This window comes from Lutra lutra, chromosome 8 (assembly GCF_902655055.1).
Source record: "Lutra lutra chromosome 8, mLutLut1.2, whole genome shotgun sequence".
NCBI lineage: Eukaryota > Metazoa > Chordata > Mammalia > Carnivora > Mustelidae > Lutra > Lutra lutra.
The window spans coordinates 98533024-98553130 of NC_062285.1; the positions used below are offsets into that span (position 1 = coordinate 98533024).

General features: G+C 41.9%; 1 protein-coding gene across 2 annotated transcripts in view; it reads left to right on the forward strand.

The window, feature by feature from the left end:
• LGR5 (leucine rich repeat containing G protein-coupled receptor 5) overlaps nucleotides 1-20107 on the forward strand; it is a 126422-nt gene that overhangs the window by 90095 nt on the left and 16220 nt on the right. The window contains exons 5-11 of one of the 2 annotated variants that reach the window (XM_047742825.1): nucleotides 7372-7587; nucleotides 9655-9726; nucleotides 12564-12632; nucleotides 13978-14049; nucleotides 17704-17775; nucleotides 17926-17994; nucleotides 18137-18208. In XM_047742825.1, coding sequence (XP_047598781.1) covers nucleotides 7372-7587; nucleotides 9655-9726; nucleotides 12564-12632; nucleotides 13978-14049; nucleotides 17704-17775; nucleotides 17926-17994; nucleotides 18137-18208 — 642 coding nt within the window. The remainder of the gene's footprint in view (nucleotides 1-7371; nucleotides 7588-9654; nucleotides 9727-12563; nucleotides 12633-13977; nucleotides 14050-17703; nucleotides 17776-17925; nucleotides 17995-18136; nucleotides 18209-20107) is intronic. The other variant, XM_047742826.1, reaches the window with a different exon arrangement.

Sequence of the window (20107 nt, forward strand, 5' to 3'; positions counted from 1 at the left end):
GTTTGGGTTTGAAGGGACGGTAATGTAGCAGAACCATGGATTCCTAACAGGGGAATGACATAGAGCACAGTCTGAGGGAGATTAATCTGGCAGCAGTCTACAGGATTAATTGAAGAGATAAGAGATCAAAGGCAAAAGGACCAGCTCAGAGACTGTTGCAGTAATGCAGGTGTTAAGAGATAAGAGACTTAACTAGACAGTGGAAGTGGAGAGTGTGGGAGATAAAGATAAATCAAGAGGACTTGATGAATGATTGGCCTGAAGCCTATGGAAGATTCAAAAAATGACCCCCAGATTTCAAACCCTGATGGTAACTGGGAGACAAATGGTGCCCTTGACCAAAAAAAAAAAAAAGTCTTTGTTTTCTGTGGAGAAAAATGGAACTGAAGAAGTCAATGCTTGTATTACTCATGACTCATCTCCCTGTTACAAAATTCACAGCAGCAATGACCTCTGAGAAACAGCAACATCGTGTAAACTGATTTTAAAAAAATATATTTCTCATTGAAGTCTCGCACTCTCCAAAGATGCTGGAGAGACAGAGGTTTGGTTCATGTAGCCATTGGTCAAGCCAACTGACTAGGTTCTAGCTTACTGTTCTTTGGTGAGCCTATGGACTTCATGTCTCCCCACACTGCAGAGATGAGAAAACTTTTTTACCTTTTCAGAGGTAAGTTTAAAGCAATAATTTTTCTTCCTGGTTTAAATTAAGTTTACCAATGAATAAGATGGAGAACAGAAAGGTAGAAGCAGAAATTCTCATATAAACAATCATGCTGCTTCTATGAACTCTTACACTTCATGTCTTCCAAAGATATGGATGGGAAGTTTGATTAAAAGGTAGAATCCCACACTGTGGTCACTCCATAAATATTAAATAACAGTAGTAACAATAAAAATGACTCGTGATTATGAAGAATTCATATAAATCAACATGAATCCAATCTATGAGAGTTCATATAGATAAAGTCTATCCCAATAGTATTATTATAATGATCTGATGAATTTGATTTCCAGTGATCCTCTGGTTCCCCTGCAATGAAATTTCCATGCAGTAAAATTTCACCATAACAAATGCTTCAGATACATCATCAAATTGTATTACATAGAAGCTTGGAAGTATGTGGGTTTCATTTCATAGCCAAAGCAGGATAATAATTGAAAATGCTTTCATTTTTTAAAGTTTTATAAATGAACTAAATAATTACACTCTTCTGACTATTCATGATTTGTTCGAAATGGTCTTACAAGACGTACAAATGTATGTACAAGTGAATTGGCCATTTCTTTAAAACTTATAAAGAAAAAATGCTCGTCCAAATATAAAATAGAAATGATAGTGTTGAAAATGCTATGCTTCGTAATCCTGTTTATTGAAAGAATCCCCATAAACTGTATCATACCTGCAGCTGCAACATTCTTCACACCTTTGACTTTTTTTTTCCCCTCAAGTCATCTATGTTAATAATTGACATCAGTATAGTCATCTGAGATATGGAATTGGCCAAGATCTATGGCTTATCTTTTGACTAACGCTTTCTTCCTTGTAGTTAATGGCTTATCAAAGACATTCTCAAACAAAGATATAAGTCTGTGTGATACATTGGCAAGGTATCATATATGAGATATATGTAAAGGGCCTTTTTCTGGAAAAACAATAGCAAGAATGATCTCATAGCTTCTCTAATCCCTGCAATCATGCCGCTTTTAAATCAAAAATTCCTTTCCAGAGTATGGAAGAGATTGGCAAAATACTCCTTTTAAAAGAGGAAACTTATAAAATTAAGCTTTTATACATGAAGACATTATGGGAAAATCCTTAGAGATAAGAAAGTGAGCTTTCTAAGTTTGCTTTTTGTGTATTTTGTTTCACCATTGCCTGACATAAAAGATTGATTTTTTTTTTTTTTTTTTTTTTTGCCTGTTACCTTCTCAGTCTTCGTTACATGGGACTCACTGATACTGTAGAACTGTGGTCACAGTAAACATGCAGTTTTATTTTGTTTTTAGTTTACAGAATATCGGGTAACATTTAACCCAGCTCTTGCCCGGTCCCCATCTGCCCAGGATGGAACATGGAGTCACCACCATAGGTTCCTTGCCTCCCACTGTGGCCACAGCTGACAAGTCACCGCAGTCTGTTGGACCCACTTATTTAGTAATCCTTGTGTCGAGCCTTCCTGTCCATCTCCACGCCTCTTTCAGGCTCTCGTCTTTTCTCACCCTGCTGACTGCAACTGCCCCGGTCACTTACTTTCCCACCAATCCTCCTACGTGTTGCTCAGAGAGATCTTTGTAGAGCACAGCTGTTATCAGGGTACCCAGCCAGGGGGTTGTACAACCCCCCACCCCAGAGAAACAATTGGATGCAGATTTTGAAGATGATTTGGAGGAGAATGGGACATTACTCATAGGTAGATAACCCAGAGATCTGAGCGCAATTATCCAGACTCTAGATGCCTACCTTGGATACTCAAAAGTACTAAAGCTTGTCAGGGTGACCTGGATGGCCCTGACAAGTTCCCAGTGGTGAGGAGAGACATCCCCAGGTCCATGAGGGACAGTCCCACTGGCCAAGCAGTTTGTGCCGTAGAATCCCTTTGGTAATTATGGAGTTCTCCAACCTCAAGCCCTCCCTCCAGAGAGGGAATTATGCCAACATATGCCCCAAAGTCATGACAGCACCATTTCTCACCATTGGTAGTCCTCTAGGTAACACTGCCCGGACTCCTACTTGATGAGAATTCCCTTCTTGCACCAAGTGATGTCGTAGTTTTCCTCAACCATGTGAGCCTTTTGGGCCTTTTTGGACCTTTGTTGGCCTAACCCCCAAAATATGTGGCTGTTTAGAGGCTTCCCAGGACTCTAATCAAAACATGTAGGGTAGCTACTAAACTTCCATACGAAGGATTTCAGTGCATAGAAAATCAGCAGTCCTGTCAGCCCATATGTCCCCCTCAAAAAATGTCAATCTCCATTAGAGAGATTTGAAATTGCCAAGTGTTAATAAACTTCAGGAAAAATGAAAGAAACTTTTGTTGGGGAGGGGAATGATATCACTTCCTAAATGTGAGGGTTTTTCTCAAGTAGTAACACCTGTCACTTGTAGAGTGCTTTACTGTTTACAAATACTTGCATATATGTTTTCTTGTTTAATTCCCATAGTAATTCTGTGACCTGTTACGATTCTGCTTTACAGATATGAAAACAGACCCTCAGAGAAATTAATCCGTGTGCCTCCAAATCTCAGAATGTGTCTTGATTTTTCTAATTCAGTGCACTTTCCAGTTACCCTATGCTCATGACGTAAGTGGTTGTAAGACATAGAAAGTAGGGTAAAGTCTGTATCTATCAGTTTGCTATAAATTACAAGTAACAGAAGGAATATAAGATGGGTGCCATGTCCCATATAGTAATTACTTTTCAGAACTCTTTTCAAGATCATAATTAAGAGGTTTTATTTGTCTAAAAGACGAGGGGGCCTCTCCCATTGTTAGTGCTTTATTTTGCTGTGACATTAAGGTTAGATACTTAAATGCCAAGATTACCAGTAAGAATGGTCTCTGAGAATGTGCTGTCTATCCCATGTCACTGCTTCTCCTTTGCCTTTGGATTACAGACGGCATACCCGCACACGCATGTAGTTGTGATGCTGGAGGCTGAAAGGGTGACTTCTAGTCAGTCTAATTGCAGACACCTCTTAGTTATTTCTGTTGTGAAGGATGAAAGAAGTAGCATTTTTCAGAACCGAAATTGACCGACAACACGGTACTTCTTTTAACCAAGTTTTGACTCAGGAAGTTTGAGGTTACCTCTTTTTTTTTTTCCCCTGAATGGTTTCCATGGTCAAAAAACAAGAATACAAACTGTTAACCAGCCTCAAGTAATAATAATGTAAAATCATGAAGGTGATTTATAATTGGTTGTATTCATTCCTTTAGTTGTAAAGCAAGCTTATAAAACAGAGAGGTGTTACTCCCATTTTACAGGTGGGAAGTCTGACGTCTGTTGACTTGGCCATAGTCACACAGCTACTGTATACTGAGTTTTGGACCTGAGATTTCTTATCCCAGATGTCTGCACTGATTCAGATTCTAAACTGCCTACACACACACACACACACACACACACACACACACACACATACCTTTACACCCTTTGTGACTTGGCATGGAAAAGAAATGATAACAAAGAAACCCTTAAAAAGTGGAGCCCTATAACCGAGTTATTTTTGTTGTTCCTGATAATATTCTAGACCCGCACTTTTCTGTGTTTTTGGTGTACTCTGTAGTGATGTTTTTCTTACACACCCCTACTTAAACATTGCGTTTTCCAAGCATATGAATAGAAAATGCCCAGCTGCCCCAAAGGACCGGATTGACATAATATGAGCTCTTTGTTTACCCACTGAATAGGCACAACTTGTCCCCTGCCAGCTGCTTTGTCCACAGTCTTAACCTTGTTCTGTGGGAACCACCTGTATGAGTGGCTGGGTAATTAACTCCATACTCCGGTGTTGCCTTCCGATCTTCCGTTAGGAATAAATCAGATAATGCCTCTACATGTGAACAATATACCGCTCTCTGAATTAGGTTTGGACCACTGAGGCAGGTGGACATGGACTGAAGAATACTGCATTTAAGAAGAAGTACAGTTTATTGGGAGCTTCTTAGATGAAGGAACTATTGAGGCAAAGACACATTTTAGTGCTGTACTCAGGATACCCGAGTGTGGGGTCTGGGAGTATCAGGACAGGAAGTGATAGAACTGGGCTGAATTGCCCTGTCTTACTCATTTCATTTCAGACAGTGAATTGCCCTAAGATTACAGTGTGGATTATATTCTTCTTTCCTGGGGGAAAAAAAGTGATTCCAAAATCATAAATCATAAGTTACTTTTTTCATAAATTCATTTATCCTGAGAAATGGGTTTCTTAACATTGAAAACTGAGACCAAGGTAACTTCAAGACCCAGCAGTGACATCAGCGGGAACTTAAGTATAGAAGAAGACAAGCCTCCCACTCAGGGCTGACAGAGCCTTTACTGTAAATCTACCCCAACACGTGTACCCAGCTTAAGATGAATCACCTTCAGGACTCTTAGAAGCCACTTGTTATTACATAAGCAACTGGCAATAATCAGACAATATGTCACCAAAAACGGGGAAGTTCATATTATTTAAATAAAGTCTTCATTCTTTAATCAGTGCGGTCATTAAGGAGAGTTTACGTACATACTTCACTTCCAGTCAGAGGAAAACCATCACCTCCTCGTTTCTGATGAAGTTATGCCTTATTGAAACCTGGGCCAAGCATGTTGTCACCAGAACAAGGGGGAAGAGTCAGTCCTGAGTTTTCCTAAACGTTTCCGGTTCTGTTTATTGATGAAACCTTTAGACATTTGGAATCTGTGTTTCTGCTGCCTACAATCATCATCGCCCTACTGGAATTTTTTTTTTTATTTTCTTTATCTTAACCAGAAAACTGTTTTTGTTTTTTTAATATTTTATTTATTTGTCAGAGAGAGAGAGAGAGAGAGAGAGAGAGCGCGAGCACACAAGCAGGGGAGGAGCAGAAAGAGAGGGCGAGGCAGGCGCCCCGCTGAGCAAGGAGCCCGTGTGGACTCGATGCCAGGACCCGGAGATCATGACCTGAGCAGAAGGCAGACACTTAACCAACTGAGCCACCCAGATGCCCCTGACCTAGAAATTTAGTTGTGAGTGGGCTCTGATACCAAACTCTTAAAATTCATTCCAGGTGACCTTATCTCAGTTATTATCAAAACCTGGTCTGGTCCGGGGCCTTGAAGGCATCACTTGTCCCCATTCCGTCAATAGAAACAGGAGCCAAGGAACAAGTGAAGTGACGTATTGTGACCAAAAGTGAGGAAGCTGCTTTCCAAAGAGATCAGCTCCCTGCCACAGAGAAGTCTATTTCTAAATTGTTTAAATTTGCTTGGAAAGGGATTATTGCATGACCCTGGTGTACTTCCTGGATCTGTTTCGTCTTCAGTGCTTCCTAAAACATTTTTCAAAATCCACTCGTGATTTTCTAATCCTTCCTAATACATGGACGCTTAAAATGCAACTCTTCTTTCTTTTTTTAATCCTAGCTTTGAAAACGCAAACAAATGCCCGAGCCTTGAGAACTGATTGGAAAAGTGAGCAAGGGCCCTTGGAAGTAGAGCTGGGTGCCGGTGGTTCTGTCATTTACACACCTTACAGAAAATTGCAGTTTCCACTAAGAAAAGTTCAAGCATCCTCACTGCAGCTGCTGCTTCTGTTGGACAGGGGCGACGTAATGCACTGCACTCCCTCTGCTGGCTCTGAAATTGCAACAGCTCATTACCCACACCTACATTTAGATGTATTTCTGCACTTTAAAAAAAAGAAGAAAAAAATATATATGTACATATACATACACACACACACACACACACACACACGTACATATATATATGGAGCAAACGCCGGGAACCATGCTGATTCTATTATTCGTTTAAAATGTCAGGAAAAACAAATTATCTGCCCGATACAAATGGTTGGATGAGCCCGAAAGCTGGCAGTTTTTAGGCTTTCTATCCGCACTGGACTGAGAAAAGGGGAGGGGCTGCCTCTCCTCTCCCTGAGGCGGATCTCTAACAGCCTTTAAAAATGACTCAGTTCCTTTCAAACACCAAGATCTTTTCCCAGAGCTCAGGGAGCCAGTTATTAGAGTAGTAGGTTTTGTACATTCAGAACAGTCCAGAGAAAGCATGGGGCGGTGGGGGACACCTGGGTGGCTCAGTCGGTTAAGTGTCTGCCTTCTGCTCAGGTCATGATCTCAGGGTCCTGGGATCAAGCCCCGTGACTGATTCAGACCTCGGTGGGTGATGGGGGCTTTGCGGGGGATGACTGCTCTCCCTCTGCCCCTTCCCCTGCTTGTGCTCTCTCTCTCCATCCCTCTCTCAAATAAGTAAATAAATAAAATCTTTAAAAAAAAAAAAAAAGGAAAAGAAAGCAAAAGCATGTATTTGGCTTGGGGTGAGGGGGAAGAGAAAGGGTGTCAGAGAGGAAAACTGAACATCATCACGCTGAGGCTTCAGACCTCCGGGGAGGCCACTTCTGTGCACGGAGGCATGTTACCCACAAGCCTGGAAGGGAATCATAGCTCTGTGGAATTTTAATGGCCAACTGGACCTAAGAAGCCATGGTTCAACTCACAAGGGAGGAAAACCTCCCAGGAGAGCAGAATGTTCCAGATGCCTGGGCATCCTGAGAGCCCTGAGCCCTGTTTCCCTCCTGCTCATCAGTACACTGAGAGTTTTCCTGCAAGGCTGATCTTCTGCTGGGGCTTTGCCCCCTTTACCATCCTTGCTTGTTTGCTTCCACAGGCGTCTGGATGCCAACCACATCAGCTACGTTCCCCCCAGCTGTTTCAGCGGCCTGCACTCCCTGAGGCACTTGTGGCTGGACGACAATGCCTTGACAGAAATCCCTGTCCAGGCCTTCAGAAGTTTATCAGCGCTGCAGGCCATGACCTTGGCCCTGAACAAAATACACCATATACCAGACTATGCCTTTGGAAACCTCTCCAGCTTGGTAGTTCTGTAAGTTTTATTGATTTTCTTTCTGTCTCTCTTTTTACACTTGCTACAAGTGCTGGCTCTTCAAGCCTTGAATGGGGACATTTTCAGAGAGGAAACTCCCCTGGACTTCTCTCCCAAATGACTCACGAATGTAGAATTCAGCCACGTTCAGCAAGCACCTGCTAAGTGCCAAGCACTGAGAGGCACTCCAAGATAAACTATGACCTCTGTTTCAGGGAAGCCCACATGTATTTTTCAGGCAATCGCCAGACTGGACAAAGTTAGTCCAGTGACTCAAATAAATAAATTTGAACAAAGTTAGTCCAGCGAATAAAAATTCCTTATTTCTGGTAATAATTTATAATTCAGGTCAAATTGAAATATGACCTTCTTACTATTTAATAAATTTTTTGATCCCCTACCGAGGGAGGAGAAGTAAGGACAAACCATTGACCGGGACCTGTGCATTCGTGTGGCTTTTTTCCCAATGGGTCGAGATTTAATTATCTGAAGTAAACCAAAATGATTCTCAAGTAATAGTTTGAAACGTAATCAGTCTCCTTTAAGGCTGTGGCTATGTGCCCCACGTGTATAATATAACGGTCAACCAAGGCAGATAAAGGAAGAGAGCCCCTGCTTGAAAGGCTGGAAGGTCGGTTTGCAGAGGAACTCTGAGGAAGGCTTCTTCGGCTCGATTGCTCCCTTTGCTCCAGGCCCGCCCACAGGCCCACCACTGCCTTCAGCTATTACAGTTTTCTTGATTTCCTGTCTCTCTCTCTCTCTCTCTCTCTCTCTCTCGTGTTACAGTTTATCTTCCTTGAGGGCTGGCCAACATCTTATCCATCTTTTTAGGTTCCCCTCAATTTCCTTCCCCCCATGGGCTGCATGTACAAGATCATCAATAAATGTCACCAAGATCTCCCATGAAACCAACATAGATTTATTAGAATAAACACCTTCGTTGCAGTGCCGGGGTGGCTCCGTCAGTTGGGTGGCCAACTCTTGGTTTCGGCTCAGGTCGTGATCTCAGAGTTGTGGGATCAAGCCCCAGGCCCGGGTTGGCATTCAGTGCTCTGTACAGAGTCTGCTTGAGATTCTCCCCCCGCCCTTCTCCTTGCCCCTCTCCTCCTCCTCCCCTCACTCTCATGCTCTCTCAAATATAATTAATTAATTAATTAGTTAATTAATTAATTAAAATCTTTGAAAAAACACACAAAACTTAGTCTAAATAAGAAGTTTCGGGTGATATTGACAAATTCCTATACTGACTCACAGATACAAAGAGGATGCCACTGACCCACCGGAAGCTGGTGTGTGCATTAATTTTTCCTCCACCTGAGGGAATGGATTGACGGAGAGCCACCTGTTCGTCTTCACCCTCTTCTCCTTACGCCCATTTTCCAAAAATCCCTTGGGACTTGGTCCAGTTTTCAGTTATGTGTACAGCTGTTCCCATGGACCTGGACTTAACTGACCTGCCATTCAGCCACAGATGATAATTATACACGTTAATACTACGTCAAGATAACGAATCTCCTGGGGCAGCCAAAAAAATCGGATCACTGTTCTCTGTGGCTAAATTGTGGTTGCCTGTTAACCCATGGTCCCGCCCTGGGAACGGAGCCATTGTAAGCCAGCAGCTTTAATAGAAAATATGTGTAGTTCACTAGGACCTTCCCTCCATCCTTCATTGGTCACTGATGGCCAGAATCTCTGATTAACCCCCTACATCCAAAAGCCAGGTTAACAACCTGAATTTACTTTTATCAGTCACATTGCCTATATTATGATACACTCCCGGATATCTCAAACCCTAAAAGTAAAACCGTCTCTGCCTATTCAATTCTATAGTCTAGGACCATCTATGGTAAGAGTGGATGGGTCAGTTAGCCTTGGGAGGGGGGGGAAGTTAAACAAAACATTTCTTAACCCACTGAGCCACCCAGGCGCCCCAAACAAAACATTTCTTATATACAATTAGTGCATTCTTTTCTCTAAGTTTCTTTGGATGTAAGCAATTAGAATGCTGTGCCTAAGTTTCCAGGAGCAGCGTGCCTTCATGACTGTGTCTGTAATGTTCTCCTGCAGGCATCTCCATAACAATAGAATTCACTCCCTGGGAAAGAAATGCTTTGATGGGCTCCACAGCCTAGAGACTTTGTGAGTTGACCTTTTATTTGTTTCCCTTTTTTCAGTGTTTTCATGAGTATTCTGAAGGAATCAAAATAGCCTTAAAGTCAAACTTGCTGTTTGGTTTGGTTAATTGCCTGAGCTTTAAACAGATATTTACAGTGGCTTTATCTTAAACACACACACACACAGCTAATAAAACTGCGATTTTATTTTAATCTAACAAGAGTGGTAAATTAGAATCATTATAAGCTAAATGAGATGTTCTCTACTGAGCAGCGACTGTTTGCTTAGGAATGTGTACCCTGTGTCAGGGATCAATTCTAATCTGTCACTCAGGCTCACTATTCATGAGTCTAGTCTGCACCACCCCTCCGCCCCCCTCCCCCTGCCCATTGAGAGGATAAGGACCAGGCAAATGCTACACTCTCCAATCTGAGATGAACAGGCATCCCATTAGCAAACAACAAAGTGATTCGAAAAACTAAAAAGTAGTAATAGTTACCATTTACTGGGTACATGTTTATCTAAATACTGGTCCATTCGGCGTACGTGGTTTCAGTTACTCCTACACCCATCCTATGAGAGCAACCATCACCATCCCGCTGTGCTGTAAGCCCTAGTCAGGTTGAAGTTATTTTACCAACATGAGTAGCATACCTGGGATTTGCTTCTTCTCTAGTTTGACTCTGAAATCCGTGTTTACCAGCGCATGCGACTTCCAAAAAAAATAGGTCAAAAGCTCAGGTCTGAACTGGTACCTATAATAAAAATCGAGTCCAGCCAGCTGACTGCCTAGAGCCTTTCCCAGAGCCAAGAAGAGAAGAGCTGTCACGTTCTCGGCACCACCACCACCACCTTCCCCCCTCCCCACCCGCCCCCTGACCAGGCCCCAGCCCTTTCAGGGGAGGAGTCGCTCTTCACTGCCCTCCATGAGTGAGAGGGGTAGACTGAGGGTGAGGTGACAGGCAGTGGGGGTCCCGAGTGTTCTGGAGGAGAGGTGCTGGTTCCTGCTGGGCCCCCCCTCACCCCCATATTTGTAATACTCAAGTACAATAAGCCACACAGGGCCACTGAACCTGCAGGGGTGGCTCTGCAGAAGGAAAGACCATAGACCACCTCTCCTATGGCTTTGGAGCTCCATTACACCTATGCATCTGGAGCTTAGCGTTTGTACTGTTTAGCTTCTAATCAGGTGTGGCTGTGAGGATTTCCTGACCTGCTGTCTGTGGCTGGTGGCTCAGGTCAGTGAGCGCTCCCAGCTCTCCTTCCCGGCTTACTTAAGTCACTCTGTGTTTCCTCATAGAAGGGAGGCATCATACTTACGAGGAGATGCCAAAGATGAATTTCTCCAGGCGGAACTTTGAAGTCGACTTAATGGCATAGGCAAAGCATTCTTATGAGGTGTTGGAAGAATGAGAACTTCTCCCTTATCTACACAGGGCTGGACTTGAGATCTCAGTAATGGAAAGCACCTTCCAGTCCCTTCCAACACAAGAGGAACAAAAAAAAGTATTGGCTTTGAAGGGTATTTCCCCAAACAGTCTTTCTTTCTTTCTTTCTTTCTTTCTTTTCCCATGTCTGAGATGAGAACCCAGTATTTCATGTAAATACCGTAGAGTCAAACGTTTCAGGGCAAATTCGTGTTAGTCTCGTTGTCCCCCACCCTTCCCTCGCTTTGCCCAGGGCTACAGAGGATCAGTAAATTGGTTACTCCCAACCTCTTCCTTTCCCTCACTAGAAACCCAAGTAATTTATAAGGACCCAATCCTCTGTTTAATCAAAACAGAGCATCTGGAGAGATTTACAAACAGGAAGAAAATTTATGTCCACAAAAGACATGAGTTTCCTGCCTGCAGTATAGCTTAAGGATGGTCTGTGCCAGACAAGTAGGAATCTTGATTCATGTTTAACTCGGTCAAATTATCTCTCTTAAAATTAAAAAACAATTCTTCTCCATAGAGGAAGATCTAACCACATCGGATTGCCTGACCAAAAGGTTTTTCTGCGTCATCTGGGAAATCTGCCATTCCCTGAGACTAGGAGGCAATTACTTTTTCATGCAAAGTTGTAGCTCTAAGGTGGAGTTAGTCTGAGTAATGGAATTGAAAAGCCATTTGTGTCATAACAGAGAAATTAATGAGTTGAAATTGTTCGGCCATGCCATCTCTGGGCATGAAGGATAATGTAAAGCTTTGCCTCACAGACCGAGGAAAGCATACTCTTGGTCTGAATCATTATTTGTGACCCTGAAGAAATTCTAGACCCGAGGCCCTTCCTGAGGGAACCCTGTACCACACACACCTCTCCAGAAGCAGGCCATCATCCTGGAGCTCAGGCTGGGAGAATTGCAGGCAGACTACAGGAGTCAGGGATAAAGCAACTCTCCAAGACGCCCTCTCAGGCGAGGCTCTGAAGAGCAGGGGGAGACGTCAGAGTGTGAAGGTGGGGACAAGAGAGGGGATGTGATTCAGGAGCCAGGAGGAACGCCCACACGCCAGCTGACCCCATGGTGAGCCAGGTTCAGGTGAAGAGTTATATGGTCAAGCCACCAACAACCTAGCCAAGTGTCTCTCCTACTTGGACATTAACACGGCTCTGTGTCCCCCTCCCTGTTTTTAAATACCTCAGTGCCATTGAGACTTGACTCTTACATTTCCCATGAGCAGTCTAATGACCACGTTAACGCAGATACTGGTGGAATAATGGTGGTCAGCAAACCTAGAAATCTCTCTCCATGAAAAGAAGGAAGAAGAATTTTGGTCAGTGATCCTGGCCCATTGGAATAGGATGTTAACTTTCTCTGTAAATGTAATATATAGGAATTTTTAAATGAAAAACTGAAAATACTATTTACTCCTTTTCAGAGATTTAAATTATAATAATCTTGATGAATTCCCTACTGCCATCAGGACCCTCTCCAACCTTAAAGAACTGTAAGTATTTAGGACAAATTTAATAGAAGAACTCTCTTCTTCGTGAAGTCACTTTAAAATATGTTTGACTATTGTACATAGTATGACCGACTGGAAAAATTTAAAAGTTTGTATAAATAATGGCTAAGTACACTTGAAATATATTTTCATTTATTCTGTCACCAACAGACATTAGATAATCTTTTTTAAATTTAGAATGGATTTCTCTAAAATATGTATATTTGAAAAAAATTTACATAGTTCTCTAAATCATACTCCTTTCCTAAGCTATATTCCCCCCAACATCTACACACTTCATACATTTATAGAGAATTATCACAGAATTCCTTTATTTGCTGAGCATTTTGAAGAACAAACTTTCCTACATCGTGTAAGTCTAGGACTAGAGAAATAAAATGCATGTGCCTAGTACCGTGCTAGATGTTTTCATGCACATCATTTCATATTCTTTAAATACCTTGTGCATCATATTTGATTTTTTAAAACCCACAATTATACTAAAGTAAAGCTGACTTTCAGCTCGTAGGTTGCATCCATTGTCTTTTACATACTATAATTCAATTAGCTTTTCTTTGTACCTAAAAATATGAATGAAGTATGTAAGAAATGTTCCAAGAATCGGAAAGGGAAATAAACATAGAGCCAGGAGAAATGAGACACACAGCTAAAGGAGATAGACAACAGGGCTTGTTTGGAAGCAAAAGACCTGAGGAGGGGTCTCCCTCAGGAGCCCCCACGTGTGGCTTAGCTGGGAAATCCTCTCGGTCTATGGTCTGGCAGACCTAAGGCACCTCATCCAGCCGCCGACCCACATGGGACCCATTCCGCCAGTCAGACGCCACGTTAGCACCAGCAGAGGGGAATCAGTTTTTTATTACAGACTCACTGAGTACCTTCTTCAGCTCAGGCAATCTTGTCCTCCTAAGGAGATTACGTAAATCTCTCCTTTACAGCAGCTTAAGTCAATTTTCTCTTCTCCTCGCTTCAAATGGGGTCAGGAGGAGTGACCATAATCCTCTCTCCAAAGATGGTTTCCTCTGTGTCAAGTTGTTATACAGTGGTGTTCTACTGGATATTAACAGATGGATTTTCTTTTTATAACATCAGATTGTAAGCTTCCATAAAGCACGACTGTTACTTTTCAATTTTTTTACTCCTCTTTCAAGAAGCCAGCTTGTGATTTCTTTTTCTCCTAAAGAGCACGTAAGCTTCAAAACGCATAGAGGAATTTAATCTTACCCTCTAGCTATCAAAGATGTTGACCACTGCCACAGGAGGGGAGTACTATTATATAATGTTACCCTACAGGTTATTTTCCTTTAAAAATGTTTCCCTCTCTTTCTAGAGGATTTCACAGCAACAATATCAAGTCAATACCTGAGAAAGCATTTGTAGGCAATCCTTCCCTTATTACAATGTAAGTGGCCATAGTTCTTTTTGATTTTTCCATCCTGAGATATAATATGTATTGCACTTTTAAATATAATAAAATGAATGCCCTATAGATTCCCAAGTTTTGTCTTTGTCAATTTAAGATTCTTTACAGAGAACCATATATGGAGATGTTTTGCCAGCTTTCAGCTGAATGCTGAAATGACATAAAAGATTCTTTTTTTCTAGAACCTACAAGTGTGCATTGCCTCATGCTTCATATCTTCAGAGACCTTGTCTCACTTCACAGTACTCTTGTGACATACTTTTGCCTATCTATTTTCTAAGGAATAAAACTGATTTTTTAGAGAATCATTGTCAAAGTCACAGTCACTCAGAACTTGAACCCAGGTATACTAGAAATATAAATTTTTTTTTAAGATTTATTTATGTCAGTGGGAGAGAGAGAGCGCACACGCAGGGGTGGATGGGCAAAGGAAGAGAAAGAGAGGGGAACTCAGGCAGACTCCGCGCTGAGTGCAGAGCCTGATGCAGGGCTTCATCTCAAGAACCTGCGATCGGGACCTGAGCTGATTCTAAGAGTCAGACGCTGAACTGACTGCGCCACCCAGGTGCCCCTATAAATTATTATAACCAAATAGGAGTCCTTTACAGCAATCCACTCCATTGATGGTGGGCGTTTGGGGGCTTTACCGTTTTATGTGAGGTTTCTGTATCTGTTTGTTATCAAGGCCAAGCATGGAGTCACATTTACATAATTACAAGCTCAGTTGTAATTCTAGAAATATGCTTATATTCTAAAAAGATGTATGTGAGGGTTTACATACCCTAAAAGTGCACAATAGAGTTACAACTAAGGCATATAATTAATGAGTTATATGTTTCACATTTAGCATAAACAGAAAATCAATCCCATGTAGATGCACCGGAAGATGAAAACAGGTGTTAGGATGGTTCTTCGATAAAAGACTTGGCAGACTGGGAGAACAGTACTGGCCTGAGGTCTTGCAGGAGGGGTTTCGAATCTGCAGGAGAGGAAGAATAACTGTTGAACTTGACCCTGGGGGCATTTCTTGGCAGATATTCATCCTGTGCCAACTTGATTAAGAGGCCTTCTGGAACCTGTAGTAGTGTCACAAATGAGCTGGAATCCCAATCAGCCCTGACAACTGGAAAAAAAAAAACAAACAAACAAACCATTCATTGTTTCTGAAATAGATTGACAGTATGTTGGCAAACTAAGGGTTTTAAAGTTTATTGCCAATAAACATTAGGCCTCATTAGAGAGTATTTACATACTAAAAGTTGGCAAATTGCTTTGCCTTTGCTTCTTTTTCCTTATAGCCACAAGACTGGGGTTGGTTTTGTTTTCTTTCTTTTTTTTTTTTTTAATCACGCTTTTGATATGCTAATACCACTTGAGAAAGGACTAACAGCCCCCAAAATTTATTAGTGCTTCTATCCAGTATTTTATTGCTATTTGCTATTTTCTCCCTGAAACTCTCCTCTTCTTGCTTCTGCCTGTTTCTCTCTCGTCAGTCACTGCCACCCCCTGGCAGATCCCCAGTTCCCAGCTTCTGTGAATGCTTCCCCTGTCCCACTGGCCACCCAACCTCCATTTCTCCCTCTGTGGTCCCCGTCCTCCTCTTTAACTGCTTCTTCTCAAGCCCACTGCCACCCGCCTCTGCTAGTCACTGCCTCAGCATTCCTGCCGATGGAAGGCTTATCCCCCGCCTCTGTCACGGGAGGATGGAGGCAGAACATCCAACTCGTCAACATCTTGCTGTGAAACATACGGAGATGCAGGGTTGCCTCTCGCCTCATCTCCTGACCAGTTCTCCACAGCTCTCCTCGGTCACCCGATGCCATAACCCAGATTGACTAAGCTGTATTCATAGAACAAAACTTTGTTTTGCCTTTGCTCCTACAAGTCCATCTCTCACGATGCTTATTGAAATTCTGTCTCCCAGGACCTGTTTCCAATGACATTACATGAAGTTTTTCTTGATCTCACAAGAAAACTTCCTGAAAGCCCTATAACTCTCTTATTTGTGAAACTTACATACACAAGCATGGGTATTCCTATCTGCCCAGTGTACATACGTACATATATGTATGTGAACACAATTATATATATATACAGGCATATGACATAGATAAGGGACAGTGTGATATTATGGGAAAACTCTCCATTTTTTAATCACAAGACCTATATTCTAGCTCTAGCTCTTTCTCTTATCAGTGTTCTAATCCAAGGGAAGAGGGCAGGAGGACAGAAGGGGACTTAGGTTTTTATGGGTGATGGATCTAATCCAGGTCCCAGCCAGATGTTACACAAGCATGAGCTCTTTTAATTTGTACATGAAACCTACAACTCAGATTTATTATCCCAATTTAACAAATTAGAAAAGAAAAGCTCTGGGAGGTACTGAATTTACCAAAATATCAGAGCCTTACTTTCCTCCCCCCAAAATGAGATAAATGTATCTAAGTATCTGTGCTGTGGATAATTTAAAATTTAAAAGCTGTGGAGCTTTTCAAGTTGTTAAGTGGATCCATTGAGCTGCATACGTGAAAGAGCTTTATCAACTAGAAAGTGTTAGGCTGTTACTTACTTGTTCTATCCCAACTGATTCTAAGCTTCTTTAGGGAGGGGACATTGTATCCATCTTCTTCAAACTCCCAGAATCTAGCATAATGTCAGGCATGTAAGAGATCTTAATGATGGCTTCCTTAATGACTGTCTATGAATTCCCACAGTACCTAGTCTCATACTTTGAGTGCAATGACACCAATAAATATTTGTTGAGTTTTAGGGAACTGGGATGTCTTCTCCACTAAGAACTATTTGTAGGGCTTCATTGACCAGACAGTTCAAATACCATTCCATTGAAAACATCTGTAAAACAAAGTATTTAAGTTCTTATAATGTCTCATCATTTAAAGCAGTATTTAAGTCTTTTAGAAATCTAATGTTACCAAAAAAGCAGAATAGCAAATTTCCTCTCAAATAATTGGAAGAGTCCTTCATGTATGTTATGATAAGATTTGACACAAGGATCTAACCTTCATGTGTGTCTATAGAACTTCATCTTTCTTTATTTATTTAATGATGCAATTGCCAGGACCTTGAATTACCTTTTTGCCACTTGATGGATATGCCACAGATGTTGGAGGCAGAGAAAGCTTTTTAGGTATACCTACAATCTGTTCACTTGCTTTTATCCTTAGTATCTGTCACTTATATCTGCCTTGCTGTCAAAAAAATTTTCATTTTTATATAGTATGGATTTCTTACTGGAAGTCTCCTTTTGGGGCACCTGGGTGGCTCAGTTCGTTAGGCGTCTGCCTTTGGCTCAGGTCAGGATCCCACGGTCCTGGGATGAAGTCCCATGTTGGACTCCTTGCTCAGCGAGGAGCCTGCTTCTCCCTCTGCCTGCCGTCCCTCCACCCCGCCCCCCTCTCTCTCTCTGACAAAAAAATAAATAAAATCTTTTTTCAAAAAAGTCTCCTCAGGAGTCAAAACATTTCTTTTGTGTTTTACCAAGTGACCAGGAATGTTACACAATATAGTACAATCAGGATTACATACATTTAATATATTTGTTGGAATTTTGAACAGGTATTCATTTGTCCTCGAGCTTTTATACTAAGACATTGGTGTTTGGATTTTTTTCAGACATTTCTATGACAACCCCATCCAGTTTGTTGGAAGATCTGCTTTTCAACATTTACCTGAACTAAGGACGCTGTAGGTTTTTCTCTTACAGATCCCTTTCCCCTTGCAGGGGTACTGTAAAAAACAAATGAATATTTTAAGTTAAGGTGCTTTGAAAATGGCACTAAAATGACCCCTTTCTGGAATCTTCTTCCAATAGTACTCATGTACCCCTCCTTCTAGGACTCTGAATGGTGCCTCACAAATAACTGTATTTCCTGATTTAACTGGAACTGCGAGCCTGGAGAGTCTGTAAGTACTTGAATAGGCTCTTGACTTTGCCCAGAACATGCACTGCCCTTGAAGCCTGACCAATCTTTAAAGCTAGTGAATAAAAATATGTCACCGTATGATGCCTGAATAAAAGAATTATGTCTGATTTGTATTTCAACAGGACTTTAACTGGAGCCCAGATCTCATCTCTTCCTCAAACTGCCTGTGATCAGTTACCTAATCTGCAAGTGCTGTGCGTATCAGGAAGGCAGTGACGTTGTGTAAACAGGCAACTTCCATTTAGGAGCGAAATGGCAGGCGTTCTTGAAAAGGGGAGAAAGTTTTTTCCTTGTAGGGCTACAAAAGGTCGGTGCTCCCTCGCCCCCGTGGGCCGGGGAAGTGGCTCTCTGATGTGACCCTGGTAATGGTGGCGGCGCACCCTTTGTTCCCAAGGTTTAATCAGTCTCCCGTTAGAGTTTCAACTGGCACACGTTTCCTGTCAGAAAAGGGATATGAACAAGCCTAGATAACTTCGTTTCCCCCCTCAAAGCTTTGCAGAGCAGAAAAAAATTATGTAATGAATCAAAAACCCAATATGGATGCCAAAATAAAAAATTAAGTTATCAGACCCATACAAATCTTGACAAAGGTGACCCTTCTTCGGTATAGTTGGTGGGTGCCATGTTGTAATGTTTCCAACTAGTGGTTAAAACGCTTGCATATGTGAATTCTAGTGACTTGGAGCTTTTTTTTTTTCCCTCTGCCTTTCCCTTTCTGAAAAGTAGTTTATAGGGATTTGAAGAGCAGAGCCTTGTTTTGACCTTCCATTTGCAGCCTTCTCCCTCAACTCCCAACCCTATTATCATCCTCTCATGCATTGTGGAAACTTAATGAATGAACCCTTAGTCTCTGGCCATGGCTCTATTCTCTCATGGGAGACATCTGTGTCAGTTGAATGCCTATAATTTCACCACAGGCTTAACCTCATAGCAGAACTACAAGCAGCACTACGAATGTTAAGTGGAAGGATGGGAATGTCTGCCACAATAATTCTGCTTCCTCCCATTTCCAGCACCCTGGCCACTTCAGACTTCAGTTGTTCAGTATATGGGGTTGTATGAACACCCCATGACAGCCTTGGAGTCAGTCATTCGTGCATAGAGGGGGGGAATATGGAGTAAGTCTCTTCTTCACTCCACATTGCCCTCTGAGGTGTGGATACAGATGAGAAAACTGAGAATTAGGGAAGTGAAGTACATTTGTCGAAGTCACACTGCAAGGAAGTAGCAGAGTCCAAATTCAAATACAGGCAGTTTGATTGGATAACCGGGAGAAAGTGCATGTATACCAGGTGGTGGAAATCTTGGGCGCCATCTTAGAATTCCACCTACCACGCCCAGGTGTAATTATCTTCATTCTTCAAGGAAACTGGCTTGATGACATGACTAGGATTTCACATGCTGTGACCAGTACATAAGAAGCCAGTATTTAAACTGCATCTGTCTCCAATATGTGACATGGAAAATGGTAAACCAGCCAGAGCTAGAACTGCATAAATGGAGGCTGACTGGCAAATTGGTTAAGAGCAAAGGTTCTGGGGGTCTGTGTTTCTGGTTCAAATCCAGTCTCCCTATATACCACCAAGATACCTTGAGCAAGTTATTTATCCCCTCTGGGGCTCCATCTCCCAATCTATAAAATAGAGATACAGCCACTTCCTTCAGAGGATCATCATGAGAATTAAAGTGAGTTACTACATGTCAAATGCTTATACACACACCTGGAACATTGTAAACTCTCAGGCACTGTTAGCTCTTATCAACTTCTTTCTCACTTCCCTTGGACCATTACTCTTTCTCAAGCTCTTCTTTTCTCCATTTGAAACTTGAAAGGTCTGAAAGAACACAGATACATTAACCACAGGAGCTTGTCAGTTTCAAAGCCCTTCAACCTCTAACTTTGATTTGTTCTTCATGACACCATGCCAGTTCAGCAGAACGAGTATCTTCTCCTTTAAGGAGAGAACTGAAAAAAGGCATAATGTTTGGCCAGTGTATCAACCAAGATAAAGAATCAGTTGAAGTTGAGAGTAGAACTCGGAGTGCCAAGCTCTACTACAATCTACTTTATGTTCTGGATGCACAGATCTGTG